This window comes from Hippoglossus hippoglossus, chromosome 13, assembly GCF_009819705.1.
Source record: "Hippoglossus hippoglossus isolate fHipHip1 chromosome 13, fHipHip1.pri, whole genome shotgun sequence".
NCBI lineage: Eukaryota > Metazoa > Chordata > Actinopteri > Pleuronectiformes > Pleuronectidae > Hippoglossus > Hippoglossus hippoglossus.
This window is the reverse complement of record NC_047163.1, coordinates 27090493-27114178: the sequence shown is the minus strand read 5'-3', so window position 1 is coordinate 27114178 and position 23686 is coordinate 27090493. Positions and strand designations below refer to the sequence as shown.

Below are 23686 nucleotides of genomic sequence, written 5' to 3'. Positions count from 1 at the left end.
AAGGCAGAGAAAATACAGAGTGAGAGAAAGTATGAAAAGCAAGATGTAAGGAAGACTAGGGGAGAAAAAGTACAAAAATGTAGCCATGGAGAAGGGAAAAGAATGAAGAAGGGAAATGAAAAAAGAAATGACACGGGAAAGGAGGTAGGAGGAAAGAAATAGAAGGAGTCAAGAGAAGGAGAGCAGGGGGGAGAAGTGAGAAATGGAAGGAAGGTGGTGAGATGGTAGATCCATTCATTTTTAACCATCCATCCTGTTGTCACGAAACACAACAGTCAGATGAAGCACCTGTCTGTGTTCTTGTCGGACACCTTTTCACCTCAGAGTTCCACTTCAAACTGTTCCTCCAATTTACCAAGAATCCATTCCTCTCTGTCTGCATTCATATGAAAGTCTGTTCCAATGCCTTTGGCTCTGTTATGAGTTCAATGCACTCTTGATCTGTGTGTGTGTGTGTGTGTGTGTGTGTGTGTGTGTGTGTGTGTGTGTGTGTGTGTGTGTGTGTGTGTGTGTGTGTGTGTGTGTCAGTGAGTGACACAAGTTCAGCAAAGTATGACAATGTACAAAAGAGTTTTTCTGTGGTCCGTTTGTGACGTTGAGAAGAACAAAACCACTTCACCATCTGCTCTACTGGACAATGACACCACGGGCCAACACCTCTGCCACAACCTTTGACTCCAGCTATATGAGGCTAAACAATGGAACCGTGCGAGTGTGTGTGTGTGTGTGTGTGTGTGTGTGTGTGTGTGTGTGTGTGTGTGTGTGTGTGTGCCTCAGTCTGTACAGTACTGATCTGGGGATGGAGCCGTGGTAGCGAGGTCCAGTTGATTCAGACGCTTGACCAATTGTGAGTCAGTCTCAGCTGTCAATCATGACGAATTAAAACCAAACTAACCAAACACTTGAACATGCATCAGTGTGATGAGAACTACATAAAATGAAAGAAACCATCTTTGAGAAAAATGTGTTTGATCTGTACTTAGATTGGTCCTTGTACCATCCATTAAGATGGAGGAGGCAGGGTTTATGACCTATACTGCAGCCAGCCACTAGGGAGCGATCGAGACACTTTGACTTTACTTTGGGGGGGTCATGTCATCCACGTGTGTCATTAACTAATGCATGGATTTCCATGACACTTCCTGCAGACATTCAAGAGCCCCAGTGGATTAAGAAGAATTCAGATCCTTGTGAAAAAATACTACATTGCATTAAAGTCCTGCATGAGAAATCCTATTTAAGTAAGTGTCAGTAGTGTCAAAGTGAAAGTATTAATATTTCCCTCATGGTGAGGGTAACTATACAGACATGTCAACAAACTGTTGGAGAAACCACTGCAAATGCATCACCACCTGAGTCTGAATAAAGAGTGTTTTCCTCTTCTGCCAACATTGTATGAATACAGAATAAATATCAGCATGTTAACATTATCACAGTGAGCGTGTTAGCATACTGATGTTAGCTCTTAGCTCAACAAGCTCAACACAACACTGTGATAAGCAGAGCCTCACAGAGCCGCTAGCATGGCTGTAGACTCCATATTACTTGATTAATATTTATGCTATTTCCGCTGTTTTCATCTCTTCTATTAATTTATGAAGTCAATAGCATATAATATCCCTACTAATACTGAAATAATGTTTTGTCTAATTAATTAGTTGGGAAAAGCAAACATGGAGTAACACAACTACCGAACAGATGAAACACTGGAGGAAGGAAGTGTTTTTTGTTCTGACAGGATTTTGCACTTGCAGGTACAGATTCCTGGTGTTATCTCCATGTGAATGTTAACTTCAGTTTCCTGAAGTCTGTATTTATATGGGTGGATGTGTTTTCTGTTCTTGCTACAAGCTGTGTGACTTGTTAATAACTGGCAGTGGTGGAAAGGACCCCTTGATGTGAGCAACCGGGGCATTCATAAGCAATGCTAATGAGCAATACCCCATAGCGCCATTCCACCATTTGTACAACTCTGTGTGTGTGTGTGTGTGCGTGTGTGTGTGTGTGTGTGTGTGTGTGTGTGTGTGTGTGTGTGTGTGTGTGTGTGTGTGTGTGTGTGTGTGTGTGTGTGAATGAGCAACGCCAACCTTTGTTCGGTTCAGTCTAAAATGAACTTCCTAGGAGACGGAACCTGGAGACAGACTGGAGGTGGAGACTGAGTAAGAGAGATTAAAAAGAGGAAGGATAGCAACAGAGATGTTGGGAGAGAGTGAGGAACAGGTGAGGGAGAAGATGACAGAAGGTAGCCCACAGAATTGATTGAAGGAGGAATAGATAGGTAACAATGGCAGAGGGGCAGATGGAGAGATGGGAGAGCAGAGAGGCAGATTGAGGGCAACTACAGGGTGTTCATGCAAAGTTGAAAAGGAGAGAGGCAGCCAGAGAAGATGGGGAAAGAGAGACAGATGGAGAGAGGTGGTGGAGCAGGGGATAGGAGAGTTAGGTGAACGGAGGGTAAGAGAGAAAAGAAGACTGACTGAAAGAAGAGACAGACAGAGAGGAAGAAAGTCTTAAAAGTTCAAACTGCTGCTGCTAACTGTCATTGTATGGAAGCCCATTCCTGCTAAAAACTGAAAAGACCAGTGTTTCCCATTAATTACTGCGACTCTGAGGCCCGACACAGTCTAATTTGTCTCACCGCAGTTTCATAATGAGCTGGAAAACATCTGCACTTTTTGTGATAACAGAAACAGTCTCTAACTCATTGCTTAGTGAAGTTGCATCATTGTAGAGATGTGTGCAGCTCCTGGTCGCACTCTATCCCTCTCTGTGTCTCTCTCCCAGACATTGACCTGTGTGTCAGTCTGGACATCGGCAGCACCGGGAGAAATTCCAGCACGCCTTTTGGCCAGTCCTCAGCATAACACCAGACCTCTCTGTATACCCGTGTGCATTCATCATTAATCAATTAGGGGGTCTTCATCAACCAACCCTCCTCAGCTCGACCTCGGCAACTATCAATTTTAAGTGTTTACTAGTGGGGACTACTCGGTGTGTGTGTGAACACAAAATATACTAGGACTGGGCGATATGACTTCAAATCAATATCACGATTATTTCAATCCCCCCCCTCTTTTCTCCTGTCTGCAGGAGGGCGTGTGTGTGTGTGTGTGTGTGTCTGCTCTTCTCTGTAGCGCTTCACACAAACTGACCATCACATCTATTAAGTTATTAATCGAAGATGTCGGATGATGAATCCGGATCGTTCAGGCTGTGCGCGTCACATTTCGAGTTGTGTGCTGCATTTGAACTGCGTGAGCGCAAAATGTCTTTTTTTCAATGTGTTTTAATAAGAGTCTCATAAACGTTCGAGAAAATCAAACAAACACAAAGTAGACTTCAAGTCCTGTTCAGATGCTAATAACTTCTGCTTAGTGTAATGCAAGGTAATACGGCGCGGAAAGTAGCGGAAACCCAACAGTTTGTGAATGCACGCATCGGGAAAAGTATTAGACATGAGCAATATTAGGTCGGTGAGAGGTTATACATGTTGGTTTGGATACATTTTCGGTTAATTGCCCAGCCCTATATGCACTAATTGTTGAGGTTCTGTAGGAATCCTTCTGAAGTCGCTATAAGCATGATGACGTTACGAAGGTCAGATGTTTTTGACATGGACTTGAACAGCCAATGGGGCAACTATGGTCCAGGATGTAGTCGGTTAACCAAAATGTCAGTGGTTCGATCTTGGCTCCTATGCATTCAGAAGCTGGGTTAGATACTAAACCCCCAAAACTGTCCTTGACAGCTGTGCCAGCAGTGTATGAATGGTGTGTGATATAGAAGCACTGTATGGATGTGTGTGTGAATGGGTGGATAAAATAAGATTAGAGTGCTATATAAATACAGTCCATTTATGTTAAAATGTTGGCAATTTTCTGGCATTTACCAGGCTGGGAGTTTCTAGCAAAACGTGTTGAGTTGCATTATGGGAATTGCACGAATTTTGGAGCTAAACTGAATAAGTCAACAACTGCTCCATTGATTTTGACTATTCTTGAAAAAATATCAGGTCAGTCCTCCAACCTAATAAAAGTGAAATTCAAAGACAAAATTATGAGAAACTGTTGTAAAGATGAAATTAATAATTCATCTTAATCATAATTCACAACATATTTGTGCCATTAATATGACTTACGATAATAAAATTATATCTCACAGTCTTGACTTATAACGTCAATATTAAAATGTCAAAGCTTTTCACTTTATTAAATAAAAAAATTGTCTTGTTAAGTTTAAATTTGGACCCAACATAATTTTGATCGTCTTTTTCCCTTTACTGGCAGAGGGGCAAATTGTCATGAGGAGTGGAGAGGCCTTAAACGCTGCATGTTCTGGTCATATACTGCAACAGCATTTGATTTAACAAGGAAATAAAAGCTAGTAAAGCTGCTGTGTATAGCTCTGCACTGGATTTTCACCCTGACTGAGTGAAGAAGCGATAACAGGGAGAGAAGACAGGATGTCATATAGACACAGGTGGAGGGGAGAGAAGACAGGGAGAGAGGGTGATGGAAGCAGAGTCTCGTTTATTACTGAAGCCGTCAGGAAGGATGGATGGACAGACCAGTCAGAGAGAAGATTGGTAAACAACAAGAGAAGAGACAGAGCATCAAACCTGGCTCCTGCAACCTGTGGAGAAGTGAGGCTGCGAAAATGGATTGGACAGAGGCGCACGTCACTGTATATTCACAAAGGAGATAATGAAACCCTTCAATGATATGACCCTGACTCAATGCATGTGCATGCAGGACTGTTGTGATGTAAAACTACATTTCACAAAGAAGGAGCGCAGCAGGAGAGCAGATAAAAGAGATCAGGAATAGTCTGTTCCGAAATAAATAGCAGCGCAAAACAGAAAATCTGACACTGATGGGAGCTGAGCTAAATCGCTGCAGAAATATACATTCTTTTGTTGTTGATCATGAAAGTAATTTATATAAAATACAAAGGTTGGTGGACACAATAATAAGAAGTAAAGAAAAAAAACATTTACTATGAATAAATATACATAAAATCTAACTGGAGAAAGGAAAAAACCCAAATGCAGACATAAAATTGAGCAATTTATAGCAACCATGAAGCCATTTGCATGATGGCACATATGAGTTGGGCTGATGTTACATAGAAAACTCACGGCAGTTCTGTGGCTTTGTCTGAGGCGGTAGAGAGGGTCATCCACTAACCACAAGGTCAGTGGTTCGATCCCTGTTCCAACAGTTTGGTTCAAGATACTGAAACCTAAATTGCCCCTGACTGTGCCGACAGTGTATGGATGGTGTGATAGAAAAAAGCGTAGCACTAAGAAACGCTGTATGAATGTGTGGTTGAATGGGTGAATTGGACTTGTACTGTGAAGCACTTTGAATGGTAGATAATACCACTGTAATACTATGCATTTACCGTATCGTGTAACAAGTGGTGGTGGTAAAACCCTGTCAAAAGAAATGGGTCTCCTGGATTCACGATTTTTTTAGGCAGTTCCAATTCAAGTTCAAATTGTTCCTCTGATTCTAGCTGCTGCTCTGGTTGTGTTCATGTCAGGAAGATGGAATAGTTGCTCAGTGATGAGGGGACTTGTTAGTTAATGTGTCTTTCTCTGTGTTAAGTTCTGATCTGGTGCGTACACGATATTCAGGTCTAACAGGTTGAGGCACTGATTGGTTGACCAGAGGAACTGATGGGTCATAGTGACAACACAGTGACCTGGTCCATGTTTAGCATGTGGAGTTGCTGTTGTGAGAAATGAAATACCACCCACCTCTTTGCCTAGCAGAAAGGTAGAGGTGACATTTTAGTCAACCATCCAGTCACCCAGGATGGGTGACTGGATAGTCACCCATCCTCGAGGGCTGTTGTGTATTTGTGTAAAGGACATTGACTATTGGCAAGCTATCAGTGGCTGTAACACACATCCTGGTGTGCAACAGCCCTCTAAAGCTTCCCCTGGAGTCTGTCTAAGTCTGCAGGTGGTAGAAAGGTGTGGGTGTGAGATCAATAATAATCATCTGCTGTAGAAGTGGAAGTTCACCCAACAGTGACTCACCTCACACACACACACACACGCACACACACACATTGGCTAATGTGCACACAAATACATGCATAGCAGCACTCAAAGCCCAATCCATACAACTCGTGACATTATACGTTGTAGCCAAAATAGTAGTGACAGCCCTAAACCAAATGCGACCCACACACACTCACACAAACACACACGCACACACACAAACTTAAGAACAAAAGCGCTTACTCGCACTCAAAAAGTATGGACTCAAAAATGAATGCGTCTAATTTCATCGATTTTCCATACACCTCAGTGCCCTCATCTTTCTCTCCCTGCCCCACACCCTCAGCCGTCAAACCACCCGCCGCCCATTCTCTCTTTCTCCTTACCTCTTTGAAGTGGTGTTGATGATGTCAGAGACTTTCTGTAAGTAGTCAGTAGCCAGCACCACGATCTCTTCGTCCTCCGAGAGGTTTTCGAGGAAGATTTTGTCCAGCAGCCGTTTCCAGTGAATCTGTGGTTGGACAGGGAATGATCGAGTCACTTCTTTTTTATGTTAAATACAGTTGTTGTCAAATGTGCTAAATACTCTTTGAACGGTTGGGAGTTCCAGGCCACGGACCATGATGCTTTCCAAATCAGTATGGTCCTGTGTCAGACACTTAAAAGAGCAATATACCAACCCAGATGCTGTGAGGATGAAAAGATTTGGAAAATAAGTTTAAAAATATGAGGACGAAACATTTATTTTTTCTCTCTTTAACCTGTAACGGCTTCACAATGCCAAGCTCAGTCTGGGAATTGACCCACATTTACACAATTTTCACTTCTAGACCCGGCCATGGTAACTTTTAACACAGGCTACAATTTTGTTGTTGTGGCTTTTGTGATGAAAAGCAATTTTTGCTGCCCAAGTAATGTTATTTTATGAGGACCTATTGATATCACATCACAACTGTGAAATGGACAAAGTGGGCGAGTCAGTTTCTGTCTATCTCTTCCAGTAAAGATGCACAGTGTTCACCGACCTACAGGAAAAATCCTCTTCTATCTACTAATTCAGGAATTCTCTGTCTGTTGGGGCTCGCAGATATCGAGAACAGTTCATCTTATCAGCTCCACACTTGGTAAGTGTTTTGTTCAGGGCTAAAGAAAGTGCATTGTCAAATTTGGTGCGATTTGGACGTTCAATATTAATACACTTTGAATATACAGGCGTTCTGTAGCAGCAGCGGCCATGGGACTAATCAACGCAAGTGACAATGCATTCACGACAACGGCAACAACTGAGTCTCCAGTTCAGGGTTCTGCGTACTGAGTCGAGCTTCACTGAACTTTGCATGAACAGGTGAACAGCTCTTTGTGCAGTGCAAGCAGCATCATCACAGACCAAGTAAACAGCCCATTCCAAACAGGCAGGTTTAGAATAGAACTGCACTGGTAGAATTCAGTTTTAAAGAGCCATGAACCTCAGAACTTCATTTACTTAATTTCAGTCACATCACACATGAAATAATCCTGTAATATTGCTACTTGTATTGTGTAGTGTTAGAACTTTTAAATCCAATTCAGTATATAGGCTATTCAACTCAAATGAAGACGAAGATGCAGAGGATGGTTATTCAGACAGCAGAGAATCGGGCAGATTAAATGGGCGTTTAAGAGCTAATGCTGCAAGCAACAACACTGGAAAAGGAAATCGCTTGTACAACCCTCACGGCTGCTGCTGCTGTCCCTCCATTAAAAATGTGCCCTTGCTTCAGGTCTGCCTGTGACCCGGTCCTTAATCAAACAGGCTCAGAGCTTGCTGCTGGCAGGAGGCCTACGGTAGGAGCACAACGTTCCAGGGAATAAATAATGCAAATACTACTGATTTGTCTTTGTCTAATGTATACTGCATATGTTCCTATTTATATTTGTTAGACATAAATGATGCTTTTAAAAATGTATTCACAATCCTATATTTATAGCTTGTACAATAATGTGGGGGTTTGGTATAAGGCAGATTGCTGCTTGTTCATGCTTGGTGTTATTACTTATAATTGCACAGCCTTGTGACTGTATTTTTTTCACAAATCTTGAGTGACAAGCTCCAGGGTTTTAGTTGCATTTGGACTAATGAATAGCAGCAACACACTGAAGCAACTTTGCAGTGTTCTCTCTACTCTACTTGAATCTTCAACGTCTGATCTACGTCTTTCCATGTTTCTCCTTTTCCTTGTCACACCCCTTGTTTCCACACAGTTTTTTTTGGCTGGGAATCTGAAAAATGTAACTCTTTTTCTTCCTCTCAGCACATTCCCAGTTTCCATCTCCCCTCCCTCCCTCCAGTCCTCCTTCTCGACCATTAAAACATCTTGACGATTCTCTGTTGGTGTTCCCGCTGCTTCAGAGGAGAGCCTCCACCTTCTTCCCTCTCCCTCTTCGTGTCTCCAGTGTCTCACCCCCTCCTTCTGTCCCTTCTCTCCATTGTTTTCCATCAACTACCCCTGCTGGCGGACAGCTCTTGAGAGTCACTTAGGTCTCTGTGTGTGGGTCTGATTCAGTCCACGTTCACATGCATATACACACATACATATTATATCATAAATGATGTTTATGTGCTGTGTGTGTGTGTCTGTGTGTGTGTGTGTGTGTGTGTGTGTGTGTGTGTGTGTGTGTGTGTGTGTGTGTGTGTGTGTGGGTGTGTGTGTGTGGGTGTGTGTGTGTGTGTAGTACCCACACTAGGAGCGATGCGCTGTAGCTGCCTCAGGGTGATGCGGTTGTACATGGTGCTGATGTCCTTTCTTTGGTCATCATATTCGGACACAGTGATCTGGAGAGAGAGAGAGGACATTTTACACAACAACGCACACACGCACATACACTCACATGCACGCACATACACTCACATAAGCTCACATGCACACGCAATAAGCTCACATTGGCCAGACGAGTCTCCAGCTGTATAATCTCCTTGGACTTCTGCGTGGGATCTTGAGCTCCCAGCATGCTCAGCAAGCGCTCCATCAGGGCCTTGTACGCCGCCAGGATCTGAGAAGCACAGCGACATCAGCGTTAATAGGCAGGAGGAGCCGCGACATCATCAGTAATGGCCAGCGACGGGGGCTGACATGTGGCAAAGTGGACAGGATAACAAAAGCACAGCGGGTGACAGAGGAAAACAGGTGGATTGATGAAGAGAAGAGAGAGAGAGAGATGGTTCAGTAAGACAGACGGAGGAGGAGAGAACGAGGGAGAGAGTTAAGAAAAGAGAAGAGACTAGGAGGAGGGGAGGTTAGGAAGGAGAGAAAGAACCTAAAGGACGTCAAGTGTGAGGTAAAGGTAGAAAAAAGATAATGAAGGGGACGATAGGGGAGGGAAAAATGAGAGAAAACGAAGTGATGGGAAGGAGGGATGGACAGGGAAGGGTTAGGTAGATACTGTCCAGACCTACAGTGTGTGCTCAGTTATTAATCTTCAGGCTCTGTGCTTTAGCACATTCAATTTGAATTTATATAATGGTACTAGTGCCTAGTGTCGGCTTTCATTTGAATGGGTGAACGTCAGTGTGGAAAGAGTCGTGTGTGAGATTAAGCCACTAATGTTTCTTATGCAGCTGTGTTGTCTCAACAATAGTTAATGCACAAAAGAGCTCACACATGGCTCAGGGTCGATTGAGAGTTGAGAGTTTAGGTTAGGGTCAGTAGTCTCATTCCTCTTCTGAAGACCAGGCTAAAAGCAGAGAGACCAAACAACAAGCAAGAGCTGATCGAGGACAGCTGCAATGATGCTCTGACAGAGAATCTCCAGGGAAGAGTGTTTTCTGATGTCTGTGGTGGAAAACTTTAGCAGGTCAGTGACCGCAGAGGGTTTTTTTTTAAGATCTTTTGGGGTTATTGATATGACACTGAGTGACATGGGGAGAGAGAGTGGAGGAGGACGGCAAACGGCCAGGTCACATCCTGGCTGCTGCCGCCCCCCACATACTGAGTACGGGAAACTGTCTGTCCTCTTAATAAAGGATAGTGAGCAAAGGATCTTTCCCAAAAATATAAAATATGATTTAGTTTGAAGTAATGTGAATAGGTCGAACTACTTTTGACTCATTAAACTTTGGATACTGTGTCTACAGTATATCTCCCACACAGTACTTTATATATTAATGTAAACCAGCTCAAATGAAAGGTGAGACTAAGCAAATGAATGTCGCATCAATTAATGTGTCTGAGCCGCAGAGCCTGAGGAACAACAAAATGTGTAACTGACCAAAATAACTGATAGAAACCAAAGGAGGCATGTTTACCTTCACACTGTCCTCATCCTCTTCCAGATAGAGGGTTCTCTCCGGGAGTGTGAGCCCCTCCTGATCAACCTGCACACACACACACACACACACACACACACACACACACACACACACACACACACACACACACACACACACACACACACACACACACACACACACACACACACACACACACACACACACACACACACACACACACACACACACACACACACACGGTCAGAAGATCATATGGTAATTTTCTGGTACATAGTCACATATGTCACATATGTATTTTCAAAGGATTGTAATAAAGCCAGTATGTGCAGGCTATGACACATATGGTAAACTTGTACATTATCTATGACCTTCATAAATAATTCCTGCAGTGTGTGCGCTGGACTGACATGTCATCTGTTATTTAATCTCAGCTTTGCTCTCATAACGGTTTGTCTATGAGCAGTGAACAGTGACTCAGATCAGGTATTACACAGCTAACCTGACAAGAAACACTCTGTTTCAGACTGTTTCAGAGCTGTTGATGCACCTTAAATAAAGGCTTTATTATAAAGGTGTGTTCAGAATAAATGCAAACTGAATTTTGCATATTGAGACCCTTCAGGTCATAGGTCATAATAAGGCACAGGAACTAAATGAGGAAGAGTCTCACCAGTGGACACATTTATATACACCAGGTGAAAATTCACTTTGTGTTTAGTCTGAACACAACTTTAATGTCCCATGATTGTCCTCTTTTCACCTAGGATGAATAACAATCAATACGTTTGTGGCCCCATGAAGTCACATCGTGCATTCACAAGTACACACAGCTTCTTCTCACCCTGATAGCGTTCCTGGAAGAGTTTTTATCATCCACATTGACAGTGAGGGAGAAAAAGACGGCAGTGCTGTACACCCCCTGTGTCCTGTACAATAGCTCATCGAAGTCCGGTCTCTGAGGTGCACCTTCGCTCTCCCACCCAGCAGCACCCGGAGGAGCCCCCGCCAGGTCCCACCCCCCACAGCTGTCTATCACCTCTGTCATGGGGTCAGAGCCAAGCTTGTCGATTTCCTGGATGTTGACGCAAGATCTGTAGAACTCCTTGACCTTGCGCTCCGCCGAGTCGGGCCCACGCCTCCGTACTGGCTCCAGAAGGAGGTGCTGTAGTTTCTCCTCGTTGTGCTCCCCTATAGCCGTGATGATGCCATAGCTGAGCTTGTCCTCTGGGATGCCGTGGCGCCTCAACCAACCGCCACAGGCAAAGGAGTAGAAGTCCTGGCAGGGCTGGATGGTTGGGTCAATATTGGACTGAACGAAGCGAGCCGTGCGCAGCAGGGAGCGTTTGCGTTGGCAGTCTTGTCGGCACTGTGGGTCCTGCTGGGCGTCCAGGGAAATGTACTTGAGTGCCAGCATGCTGCCCAAGATAACACACATGCCTGCAGCAAAGACCAGTGCAGAGAGGAGACAGATCTCCCTCCGGCTCCATCGAGGAAGCCCTCCACTGCTGCTGGCGCTGCTTGGATCTTTGTTTCGACCGTTTGACAAGGTCCCTCCTCGGCTTCGCCCCACATGGCGGTCCAGGCTGCCTCCCAGGTGAAGGGTCATGCCATTGCTTAGGATGTCACTGCTGTACCGACCTCCATGTTTTACTTCCTGGAACTCATCATAGTGGGCAGTTAGTGAGTAAGTCTTCTCCATGGCAAATTATTGTTTTAGGTAGAAAGCAGCGATGGATTCAGGGTGAAATGGATGAAAAAATAACTTATTTCTACGTTCAGAGTACTGTCACGACAACTCCTCGCGAGACAAAAGGGAGGACTGCCGCTAAAGGGCAAAACACTGAAGAGAAGTCAAAATCCTGTTGGGCCTCTTTAGGCAAAGTCCCCTTTATTCTTTTTAAATCAGCAGAGCGAGGGGGCTCCCATTGAGCATGAGGAATCTCTCGGGTCCTTCTTTCTCTCGCTCATCCTCTTTCTTGCTGCTCCCTTTCCATTTGCTCCTCTTTGCTCCCTCTCTCCAACTGGTAACTGGTTCTGTAAGGCGAGAGAGAGAGAGAGAGAGAGAGAGAGAGAGAGAGAGAGAGAGAGAGAGAGAGAGAGATTGGAAATTGAATCCACAATTACAGCAGCAGAGAATGACAAAATAGCACCTTTTTCGGCACATTTCCCCCACATGGATTCCTTCTGTTGTTTGTCAGCTAAGGCTGTTGAATTGATTGGTGATAGTCATCCCTCGGAGGGAGAAGATGCCCCCGGTGACTCATGGCTTTGGATAGATCAATGGAGAAATGAGAAAAGAGCTGAGTATCAGCTGGACATGGAGAGGCGTGGCAATCACCATAACTTAGCCTGTGTCAGTTCAAATTGATGTAAAACTTTTTATTATTACAGAGGGGCAGGCAGGATTTATGTCCTGTCTCACCAAGCTGAAGACACACACACCAACACACATACACACTTACAAACAACTCCAGCAGCGATGGCATTAGCCGATCCTCTTCTGAGATTTAAAAAAATTATAACACGTTATCACATTACAAGCAGCTGCCAAAATATCAATCAAATGCACAAATATCCCAAAGTGTTTACATTTATCTTGATGTTAAGTGGTTTTTCAAGTAAGTCCCACAAGACTGGATTCACAGCGTGTCCATGAGCTGGTATAATGCGGCACTAACAGACAAACTACACATTAAATATTTTTACGTCTGTTTGTATTCTGCTTTGCCTTTGCTGATGCATGCTACTTGCTTACTAGCCTGTAGGCAATATCACAAGCCTTTAGACAGGGAGACTGACAGACAAATTGTTTTTTGGATGCTCTTCCACTGTGAGTTTGCAAGCCCTTTTCTCTATGTCTTTGTGTGTGTGTGTGTGTGTGTGTGTGTGTGTGTGTGTGTGTGTGTGTGTGTGTGTGTGTGTGTGTGTGTGTGTGTGTGTGTGTGTGTGGGTGCGTGCATATGTGTGTGTTACACAGTGAACTTGCTTAAAGCTGTGAAGCTGATCTGTGAAAATGGATCCGTTATCTCCGTTTAGAATAGCAAACTTCAGCACCGGCGTCTTTAACAAGCTTTCCCTGACCTTACTGTGGAGTGCTCTATGTAGATAAAGAAGAGGAAATAGTCGGAAAGAAAGACAAAATCAGAGAAAGGAATAAGAAGTTCAGTCTTTGCAGGTAAACAGAGACGAGCAGCGGGCGCTTCATCCTGTGAGAGGTGGCGAGTACAAATCTTAAGGGAATGGCAGGTGAGTGGTTAGTGGGATAAAGCAGTATGTGTACAGGTGGAGGGGGGTGATAGACAGAATATAGAAAGCTTGATGCATGGATGGTGAAGAAATAAAATTCATATCTCCAACTGCAGAGATCTGTGGTTCAAGCAGAGGTAATGATAACAACGGATGGTCTGTGCAAACACAATTGACTGTGTTTTTATTGCCGGGAAGCCAGCAGGGGATTCTTCCTGTTACAGCACAATATCCCTGGGAATAAACGTTCATGTGGAATAATTTGATGTATGATTTATGGTAGGAGCCAGTGAAGGGTATCCCCTCACATAAGAAGGCAGAAAGTAAAGCTCAAATTAAACTTTCCATTCAGCTGTGAAGGTTTGCATGAAATAAATGTTATCATCTGGTCACATCTGCAAGGATCAGTGCTGCCTGAAAATGAATAATAGCCCGGAAAATCTGCACATCACAACCTCACAACTCATTGTGCTACGAACAGAAGGCTGTGTGCTTCTGCTGCTTTAGCCCATTTACTCCAAATCACATGTCATTTACATTACAGCTCGCCAATTTATTAAGCATGCCGTGTTTCTGTGTACATTTGTTCTGCCACTCCACACATCCATTGTATTTTCCATTCAAAGAGCCCTGTGGTACCTGTGTTGTCTTGTTAACAAACCAAAGGTATGTTTACAGTCAGTGGTGTCCACCATTATTTGTATGTCCATTTAAATGAATATGGAAGACATGTCTAAAGTCAAAATATCCTGGACACGAACATTGCCATATTACACCAATGACATTATTTGCAGCCAATCTTCTACCGATCAGAGGAAAAATCGAGGTCCAGCCGATACACCTGCCGGACCAGTGGCAGGTCAATCATGACATTTCAACCCATTTCTATAGCAACAAATAACTAACTAAAGCCAAACTTCCCAGAAAAATGTACACTCAAACAAACATCAATGTGATAAGAACTACAAAAATGACAGAAACCATCTTTGAGAAACGTTTATTTTACGTGAGCTTTGACTTTTAAGGCTTTTTTTGGCCAATGTCCCATCCAACCATGACCAATACTACAGCCACCAGGACGTGATGGAGATGCTTGTCGTGACATGTCATGTCGTCCATCTATATCGACAGTCTATAGGTCTGAAGCCATGCCCTTCATCGTAAGTATTTAAATCCAAACACGTCCATGCTTACACTGTAACTGCCACTCTTCGTCTTCTGCCTCTACTTATGTATTGCAGTATATCATGACATGTTACTACCACCTGTTGGTCCGTGGAATATAATAATTTGTTGTTCAGGAGATAAATTGGCACACGCTCTGGCATGTTCATTTCAGGGTGTGCAGGTAAATAGCCTGTATTTATAAATCACTTATATAGACAGTTTTGCCATCCACCCATTCACACACACATTCACGTCCAATGTATGTGCTGGAAAACATTACTGATTCCCATGAACCCAATTTAATCTGCAAAGCCGTTTTCAGACATGACCTGCTAGTAAAATCTGGAGAATTGTCGAAAGGAGTTTACAAGCAGTCGGTCTTTCACACGTGCACAACGCAGTAGGAGGTTCTTTTCACACCGGTGTCGGCTCTTATCACCACAAACTCTCTTGCCATCTTTGTCTGTGTTCTACGTGTGTTTCATTGCTTTTGAACTTATATATTTGTCTTCTTTTACTTTTTTTCATTTTGTCACGTGTCATGTGTTAGAAGCGCCATCGACCCCTCAACTCGCTCGCGGTGAATCCAGAGGTGTTCTCACATTGAATTCTCCAGAATTTCTACAGACTTTACACTATGAGGCCAGGTGGAGAAAGTCTGCAGAAACTTCGAGGCCTCTCACTTGGACATTTGCGTTCACATATGCACCTCCTCCGGAGAAAATACGGAGGATCTGCAGAGTTCAGTGCATGTCTGAAAGCAGCTCAAGTGTCCTGTGCTTAGCCATCCTGTATTTCCTGAATATTGTATAAATAAACAACATAAAGCACTTTGAGATTGAGTGTTCAATAAAACACTCTCCGTAATGCTGGGTTTTACATCATCCAATTCCAACGTCCTGTTTTGTGAGTGGTCTAGCGCTCCCTACTGGTTGGTCGAGGTGCTTGCACAATGGATGGTGGAAGTGAGGGGAAAGCATGAAGCTCTCATGCATCATTACATCCTCATCGTGCGGCTCATGGCTGCCACATGAAAAGCAGCGGCTGGTGACAACATGTTGTGAATGTCTGTCTGCACTCTCTTCCTGCCAAGAGCAGAGTTCAGTGATGGGATATGCAGAGAACTGGGTGAGAGTCAAGGATAGTGTGTCTTTGTGCAGTGTCATTATCATTATCAGTTTAACATATCATCTATCAATCCTCCCCCTAGTTACACTAATGTACACACATACTCACACACACATGGTCAGAAACATTTTGTATCTATGAAGGAGAATCTGGCTATAATAATATTGAATTTCTACACAGCACATGCATTCTCTCCTTCATTCTGTCAAATGCACATGCACTCTCTCAGGTCAGGACTCCACAAGCTTTATAGAAAAATTATGCTATGAATGTACGTATACACACACACACACACACACACACTATAACATTCTGAGTGGACACCCAGCCCATGGCTAATGGATTGGGTCTTGTGTGTGTACCATCACACTGAGAGGCATGCATGATGAATGGCTATTTACCGAAAATGACAGGGCCTAATATCTGAGAGTTATACTAAAACTGCTGCACGCTCTTACACACACATACACACACACATGCATGGAAACTGAAATTGCAGCACAGACACACACACACAATCGGTCATGCATACCACCTTGTCAGTTGTCAAGCATTTCCCATAGATTTTTTATCTTTTTTTTATCAGACATTGACTTTAACTTATTGGAAGGGTTCTCAAAGTGGGGACGGGGGACGTCCAGGGGTCCTGAAGACGGTACCAAACTGACAAACTCCTATTAATTCCAAATAAACAACATAGTAATATATTTAAAGGGTAACTTCACTATGAGTAAGATAATTATTTTTAGCTGTCAGTTGATCCAGGCCCCAGGTCAAGTTATTTTCAGTAATTCTGTCAACTTTACCCCACAACTGTGAAAAATCAATCAGGCAAAATCATTTTCCAAATTCCATCACTTTCCTCTGCTGAATCTGCAGAATCAGCCTCGCTAAGCTAACTGTAAAATAGTATTTTAATCAGGTCTGAACCACAATCTTAGCCGTCAGTGAAGGATTGAGAATCAGGGTCAGTGACGTCACTCTCACAGCTTTCATCCTCTGCCAGGAAAAAAAGATGCTTCATGTTGAGTTAATGCAACTTGAGCTTTTACCAGCTACACCACCATATACAGTAGAGCAGGAGTGGGGAACCTGCGGTCTCCAGCTCTGTACACATCCCATGAGACAATTTCTATTTACCCTCAGAAACACAAAAAAATGTTCATGACAGCAATAAATCTTTTCTGTGATAACACAAAACAACATAAGATTGAAGATGTCCTTCAGGGTGGTCCCCTCCAGCTGTACCCCTGTCACTTCACGGTCAAGGTGAATGAACACACAGTGGCTGACAAGGATCATAGTGACATGTCAAGAAAAGAAAAGAAGATGCAGAAAGTCGCGCTTTCCAAGCGAAATGAACAAACTTCTATATTTGGTGTGTCTATAGTTTGCGGGGACGTGCTCAAACTGATGAAAAAGGCCAAGCACCATCCCAGCTGGAAACATGCAGCTGAACTGGAGCCACAAGGACAAATGGTCTTAGATAAAGTGATCACATTCTGACAGGGACAGTGTCAGTGTGTTCAGTTGGGATCACTGCCGAGTTTGATACGAGGGAGGAATCAGTGTTGTTGCAAGACAAAGGTGAGGATTAGTTTAGATTTTGTTTTTGCATCTTCCAACACTGCGAAAACAAAAGTCTGCTATGACATGTGAACAGGGTGAGTTTCCAAAATCCTTCAGGCATTTGTCGCGACATTTCAGCTCATGAAAAGTAAACAAAAGAAAACAGAGCATATGTGTTAAGCTGTTTAGTGTGGAAACGGCTGATGTATGAAAACCAACAACACAAAATCATTGAGCCGCAAAGACACAATGTGCTGAAAACTCTCAGCCTCCCTCTGTTTGAGTTCTTTAAATTGTACGTCCTCAGGATTTTCCCATTCTGAGGAGACATGCACTGATGACCTTCTGCTGTGAGCAGTTCTCTTCAAAAGGGACTCGATTTGCTCTAGAACGTGTGACCCAAGCCTGGAAAACGAGCTGTGAGGAACATCATCAACATCACTACCACCTGACATCAGACACTTTGCCAAAGAGAAGCAGTGCCAGACATTGCATTAAGCTATTTTCAGACATGACCTGCGGAGAAACTCAGGGGACTTGGGTCAGGACTTTTTCCGCAGTTTTCCTTTTACACACGCACAACGCAGCGGGAGGTTCTCTGCTCGGACACGTTCAAAACAGCAATAAATCCTCCACGGGATTCAGGTGAGGGGGGTGCAGCAGGCAGAGGCAGGACCTAACTTATTCATTCTGCTGCGGAGATCCCGTGATTTTGTTTACAGCACATCAACACCTTATCACCGCAAACTCTCTTGACATCTTCATCTGTGTCTTGTGTGTGTGTGGCGCCGCTTTGTCAACATGAGATGTTTGTTTTCTTTTTTTCATTTATGCGTCTGTGTGAGAAGCAACATCAACACACCCACTCACTTGCGCTGAATTCTGCAGAGGATCTCCTGCAGTGTTCTCACATCGGCTCCTCCGGAGTTTCTGCAGACTTTATACTAGGAGGCCAGGCGGAGAAATTCAGCAGAAATTCTGGAGGCTCTCACACGGAAATTTGCGTTCACATAATACATGTATGAGAAATTCAGGAGCTGTGCATGTCTGAAAGCAGCTTTAGGGAGGTTAGCGGGATATTTGTGTTAAATCATTTTGTATGGCCTAAAGAATGTTAGAAAGAATGAAATGACCCCTGATAGGAGAAAGGTTCCCCACCCCTGATATACATGTAGACATTATAATAAGAGTTAGGAATTCGGGATAAACATCATATGTTATAGACGGCTATTAAACATCAGAAAATGCCTATAATGTGTTGCTATAGACAGGGGGGAGAGACAGAGGAAACCTGGAACAGCAACCAACGGCCAGCAGTCACAGGAAATTCAGTTTCTGAATTTGTGAATTTGTTCAAACAAAAACAGGTTCTTAAGTTGCTCTTTAAAGAAACTACACTACACGTCTCTTGTTCTCTAACTGCTATCAATAACTCCTCAGTGAAGATCAATGGGTAATCAATAACTGGAGCCCTCTGACGGGTCAGGTTCACATCACTGTTACAGTGACTCCGCAGATGGATACCAGTTCTCATAGAATTAAGGCAAATGTGCAAAAATGGTTTAATAGATGACTGCTCTGTGTAAGTGATGCGTGAGCTGATTGATTCTAAATGTTTAAAATAAAAAGTGAATATTTTACTGGTGTAAATCAGTTTCCTAATAAATGAGCACATCAAATAGAAATGTAAGCTGTACCAGCTTGAGCTGTACTGAATTATCGCTACAGACTTGCTGTGCTTTAGGAGTAACAGGCTTCAGTGCTTTGGAAGTTAACGTATCAACATAAAAATCGTTCCCCTCTGCAACAGATTTACAAAGTAGCCAGAGGGCATGTTGCAAAGACCATAAAACATATCTGTCCATACAGACTGTAGTAGACATGTAGTATTCACCGTTGAAATGAGAGTAAATGTCCCACCATGTTAAACCCGCATATCTCCTGCCTTCAGCAAGTGGTGTGCTTGGTGTCTCCCTCAAAACTTATCACCAAAATTATTACAATTTCCAGACAGCCAAACTCACACCTCAACATGAATTCACTGAGAGCACATTCCTCTTTTCTCTGCTGCAGTTTGTCATGATACCACCAAGAGAACCAGAAATAACAGCTTAGCGGGAAACTCTACTTCTATCTCCCCTCAGCTGCGTTACGTCACCTGAAAGCCCCCGATAAATGGGTTTATTATCCCCTAATCAAAATGGTCACAGAGCCTGCCCCGGCAGCTTCACGGCACTCTGATGGTTGAGCATTGGGAGCCCCGCGAGCCTTATCACCAGTCGCCAGAGGCTGCAGTAGAGTGCTATGGTGTGTTTGTATGGGCTACAGATTTGGACGTATTGCTCAAGGGTCCCACCGACAGATACAGTATACTTCTTAGACTTGTACTTCAGAAGAACCCCCTTTGTGGTGCTATTAACTATTGAGGTGCTCTGTGTATTTATTAAATATCCCACATGTGCAATATAAAGACATTCTTAATAATCAATTATTACAGAACAATTAGTCAGGAGAACCCCTGAAAAACCCTCTCAGTCACTAACTCTCTCCATCCAATGCGCACACGCACATCATTCAAGTGAAACACTGACTGACAGGTATAAAGCACTTACATACAGTAACTCTATTAACCGTAATGACTCCCATAAGTCTTCTTCTGTAGAGCAGTATGCCAAACCACATTTCAAAAAGTGGGATTTTTAACTACTTGAGTCCTCCCCCCTGAGATATTAAGTTACTATCTCTACTCAGCTACTCATGAGAAGTACGTTAATAGTTACCCACTCTTTATGTATTTCAGTCGAGGGAGTTGAAAATAAGTATTTTAGGTTTATTTTCCATCCAATTAAAGGCTGCTTTTATAGGTTGTGTTCTGTGCCTGATTAAACGTAATCATATCATAACATAATATTTTACTTTTCTGAAGTCCCATTCTGCAGCCTGTGTCAGTTTCACCAGTAAGAAGCACAGCAGCATTCACCTTCTGAGGTTTTAAGCTCAATTCTCCACAAGAGAGAAAAGCGTGTCTCTGTCGGTGGACGGAGCCGTGAACCTGAAGACTGATATGTAGGGTTATAGGCTTTTCAATAGACTATTCTGAAGAGATCGACCGTAACATGTGACAACTTTCTGGGCGATGCAAAGCTGGTGGTGCGTAAAGATGGAAGGCAGACTGGTGAAGCTGCTCCGCAAAAAGAAAAGATAAAGAAATAACAATTAGCCCTACTTATACGCACACGTGATAATTGCCTCAATGCATTTAGAAAAAGCATCTTAGTATTGACCAGAAAACTTCTAGACTCGTCCATGTGGACGTTTTTGATGAAAATTGACTGTGGCACCATGTGCGTAAAAGACGAGTGGACACCTCTCAACAGCGCGTGCTCGGCTCTGAGACGTGACCCCCAAGTTAAGCTGCGCTGCTTCTTATTTTATCTTTGCTCTTCATATTTTAACATGCAATATACAATAATAACATGATCGTTATACTCACACAACCCTGTCGTGCCACACTGCACACAACGCGCTGGCTGGTGGAGCGACTTGTTTCAGCACGAACGCTCTTCTGACATGTGGATACGGACGGAAACTTGTTCAAAAAACCCATGAGGAGCTTACCTGTGGTGAGTAGATCTGAGTCCCAGCCGAGAGTTAAAGTGCCCTGGTCCGGTCTGTGTGAAAATGTATGTGTATGCGTGTGTATGGGCGGATGGATGGAGATCCACACCACTTAAGGTCCGACTAGATTATCCGGTCCGCCCCGCCTCCGGAGATCGACACACACGGGGATCCGCACCGCTCTCTGCCGCCGCTGCAGCTCACAGCCTCCGATGTATGGAGGAGGGAGGGAGGGGAGGAGGGAGGGGAGGAGAGGAGGTGGGGGGGGGGGGGTCCCCTCATTAACAAGGTGAGGCACGGGCTGACACACACACACACACACACACACACACACACACACACACACACACACACACACACACACACACACACACACAGACTCTCTCAAACATCATTCAAGAGAACAGACTTTAATTCTTTCATTTTCTTTTGCTTCTAATTGATATTTGCGTGAGTAATTATGTCTAATATCTTAAGCGTAATTGCTTTGACTTAATATTGGGTTATTGAGTTATTTGTTTTCTGTTTTGGAAGAATAGAAATTCGGACTTGCTGACTCATGCACATTCCCAGACAACTCAACTCCACATTAAAAGGATTTGATCATACAGCAGATAAAAAAAAAAACAGCATATCCCCATTTTAACCCACTGTGTTTTATCTGCTAAAAGCACCCACAGGGAGACTGTGCAGCGATCTCCCATGAGCATGTGCCCAGCTTTAATATTAATGGCGAAGTAAGTTCCTCTGTTATTGAGTTAAAGAAGCAGATTAGAATTGTTATATGTTCCCAGCAGCTCAGAGGGTAAACATCAACTAATTCCCAAATGAGTAAGTCTATTCCACTGATTGATATTATAGGGCTGCAACATTTTACTGTGCCACCCCGACACACAGTGCGTTGTAATAAATCGTGTGCTCCGAACAACCGCTAAACATTAGCTATAGAACTGGAGAACATTCATCTCCATGTAGCCTGAAAATCACACAAACCAAACTAATCAAACCAAAAAGGTCAACTAATATTATTATGCAAATCAGCTGAGTAACTAACCGGCCATTTCATTACTCTGATTGTTCAGTGAGAGGAGGCTCGAGCTGAGGGAGGACGAGTGTCAGCGGATTTTAGAGACAGTGACTACAAATGGGTTCCTTTTGTCCTTTTGTTTGTTGACTTATTGATGGAAAAGAAAACTGCTCAACAGAAAGCACCAATTTTAAGAATTGCACTTAATTGCCAAGGAAACACAGCAGTTATAAAAATGATGTATTAAGATGGCATACAGAAATAACTGAAAATACCAACGCAGAATAAAATCAACTAAACTAAATGGTTCATGTGGAGCATATGATGAAAAAGAGCCAAATGAAATAGAGAAGGTTTATGGAATATCCTTGTTTTTTTATTTCTGCGACATCTTTCCACGCACACCTGCATAAACTTTGTTTTGGGACTTTTACCTTTTGGGACTGAGTAACACAGACTCTCAATTGTTGAACTGAGGGCTAAGTCTGGCTAACATTAAGGTTGTATTATTTTATACAGGGTGAGATATTATTGACATTTAATGATAAAGACAGTCTACCTGATTTGATTCTACGAATTCAGTTGATCTTTTTGTACTGTAGGATACATACACTGTATAATCAAAGTGAATTTAGATGTTTCAATTTTCACACTGATTGACAATCTTTTCATGACCAACTTTGCATGGTTAGAATTGCTCAGAGCCATTCTCGCTCTCTGTCCCCTGCAGTTCTGGGGCTCATTCGGCCAACAGGTAACAACAGTGAGGACAACGAGGCAAACGAGGCACACTTTTAATCTGGCTGAGTGAAGCAGGGGAGATTGGGTTCAGCTGTCAGCCCGTGCGGAAGCAGGACACTTGGTAAAATGATGCCACAACACTGGCGGCCTACAGACCCAGAATTATAACGAGCGGCCCAGCAGAGCAGAGGGGAGGGAGGGAGCCTTGTGCAGCCGGGGAACGCTGACAATGAGCAGATGAGCTGGGATCAATGTCGGAGTTTGACAAAGAGAAGGGGAGGGAGTGCATGGATGAGTGGCAGTCTGGTCCCTCAGCACTTTGACTTAGCCTCATTTTTTATTAGGTTGTTATTTACACACCTGCTGCCACGGGGAGAGGCAAGGAAACTCACTCTCTCCATCTTTTTCTGGCTCTCATGGACAGACACATATATAATCAACAGCACTGCAGGCACACACACACACACACACACACACACACACACACACACACACACACACACACACACACACACACACACACACACACACACACACACAGACAAAAACACACACACCTGCGCTAACTTCCCTCAACACGTCCTCTTAACAATGATTGGAAAGTCCATATGAGCTGATGACAGAAGTCTATTTCTGAGAGTCTAAAAATATAACTTTTGTCCTGGTTCACTGGATTCATTAAGGTCCCTGATGAAGCAGACATTTCACAAAGGAAGTTAAGACAGAGACAGAGATGATAATTCTGAAATTACATACAGCGGGAAGTGAGCTGATTTTACAAGAACACATTAGCGACCAGTAGTATAGATTCCACCTTCCTCAGCGATGGGTGTAATAGAATTGGAGAGGTAGTCTCCAGGTAGCTCTCAGGTTTAGCCAAACTGAAGATGGATGGAGGTTGCTTGCCTAAAAG

General features: G+C 43.4%; 1 protein-coding gene across 2 annotated transcripts in view; it reads right to left on the bottom strand.

The window, feature by feature from the left end:
* Window positions 1-21203, bottom strand: part of LOC117772673 (endothelin-converting enzyme-like 1) — a 49011-nt gene extending 27808 nt beyond the window's left edge. Inside the window, exons 1-6 of one of the 2 annotated variants that reach the window (XM_034604000.1) lie at window positions 21006-21203; window positions 11119-12311; window positions 10293-10361; window positions 8930-9040; window positions 8730-8822; window positions 6397-6521 (exon numbers count right to left, since the gene is read on the bottom strand). In XM_034604000.1, coding sequence (XP_034459891.1) covers window positions 6397-6521; window positions 8730-8822; window positions 8930-9040; window positions 10293-10361; window positions 11119-11976 — 1256 coding nt within the window. In that variant the 5' untranslated portion in view covers window positions 11977-12311; window positions 21006-21203. Of the gene's footprint in view, window positions 1-6396; window positions 6522-8729; window positions 8823-8929; window positions 9041-10292; window positions 10362-11118; window positions 12312-21005 lie in introns of those variants that run through there. The other variant, XM_034604001.1, reaches the window with a different exon arrangement.
* Between the last annotated feature and the right edge of the window lie 2483 nt (window positions 21204-23686).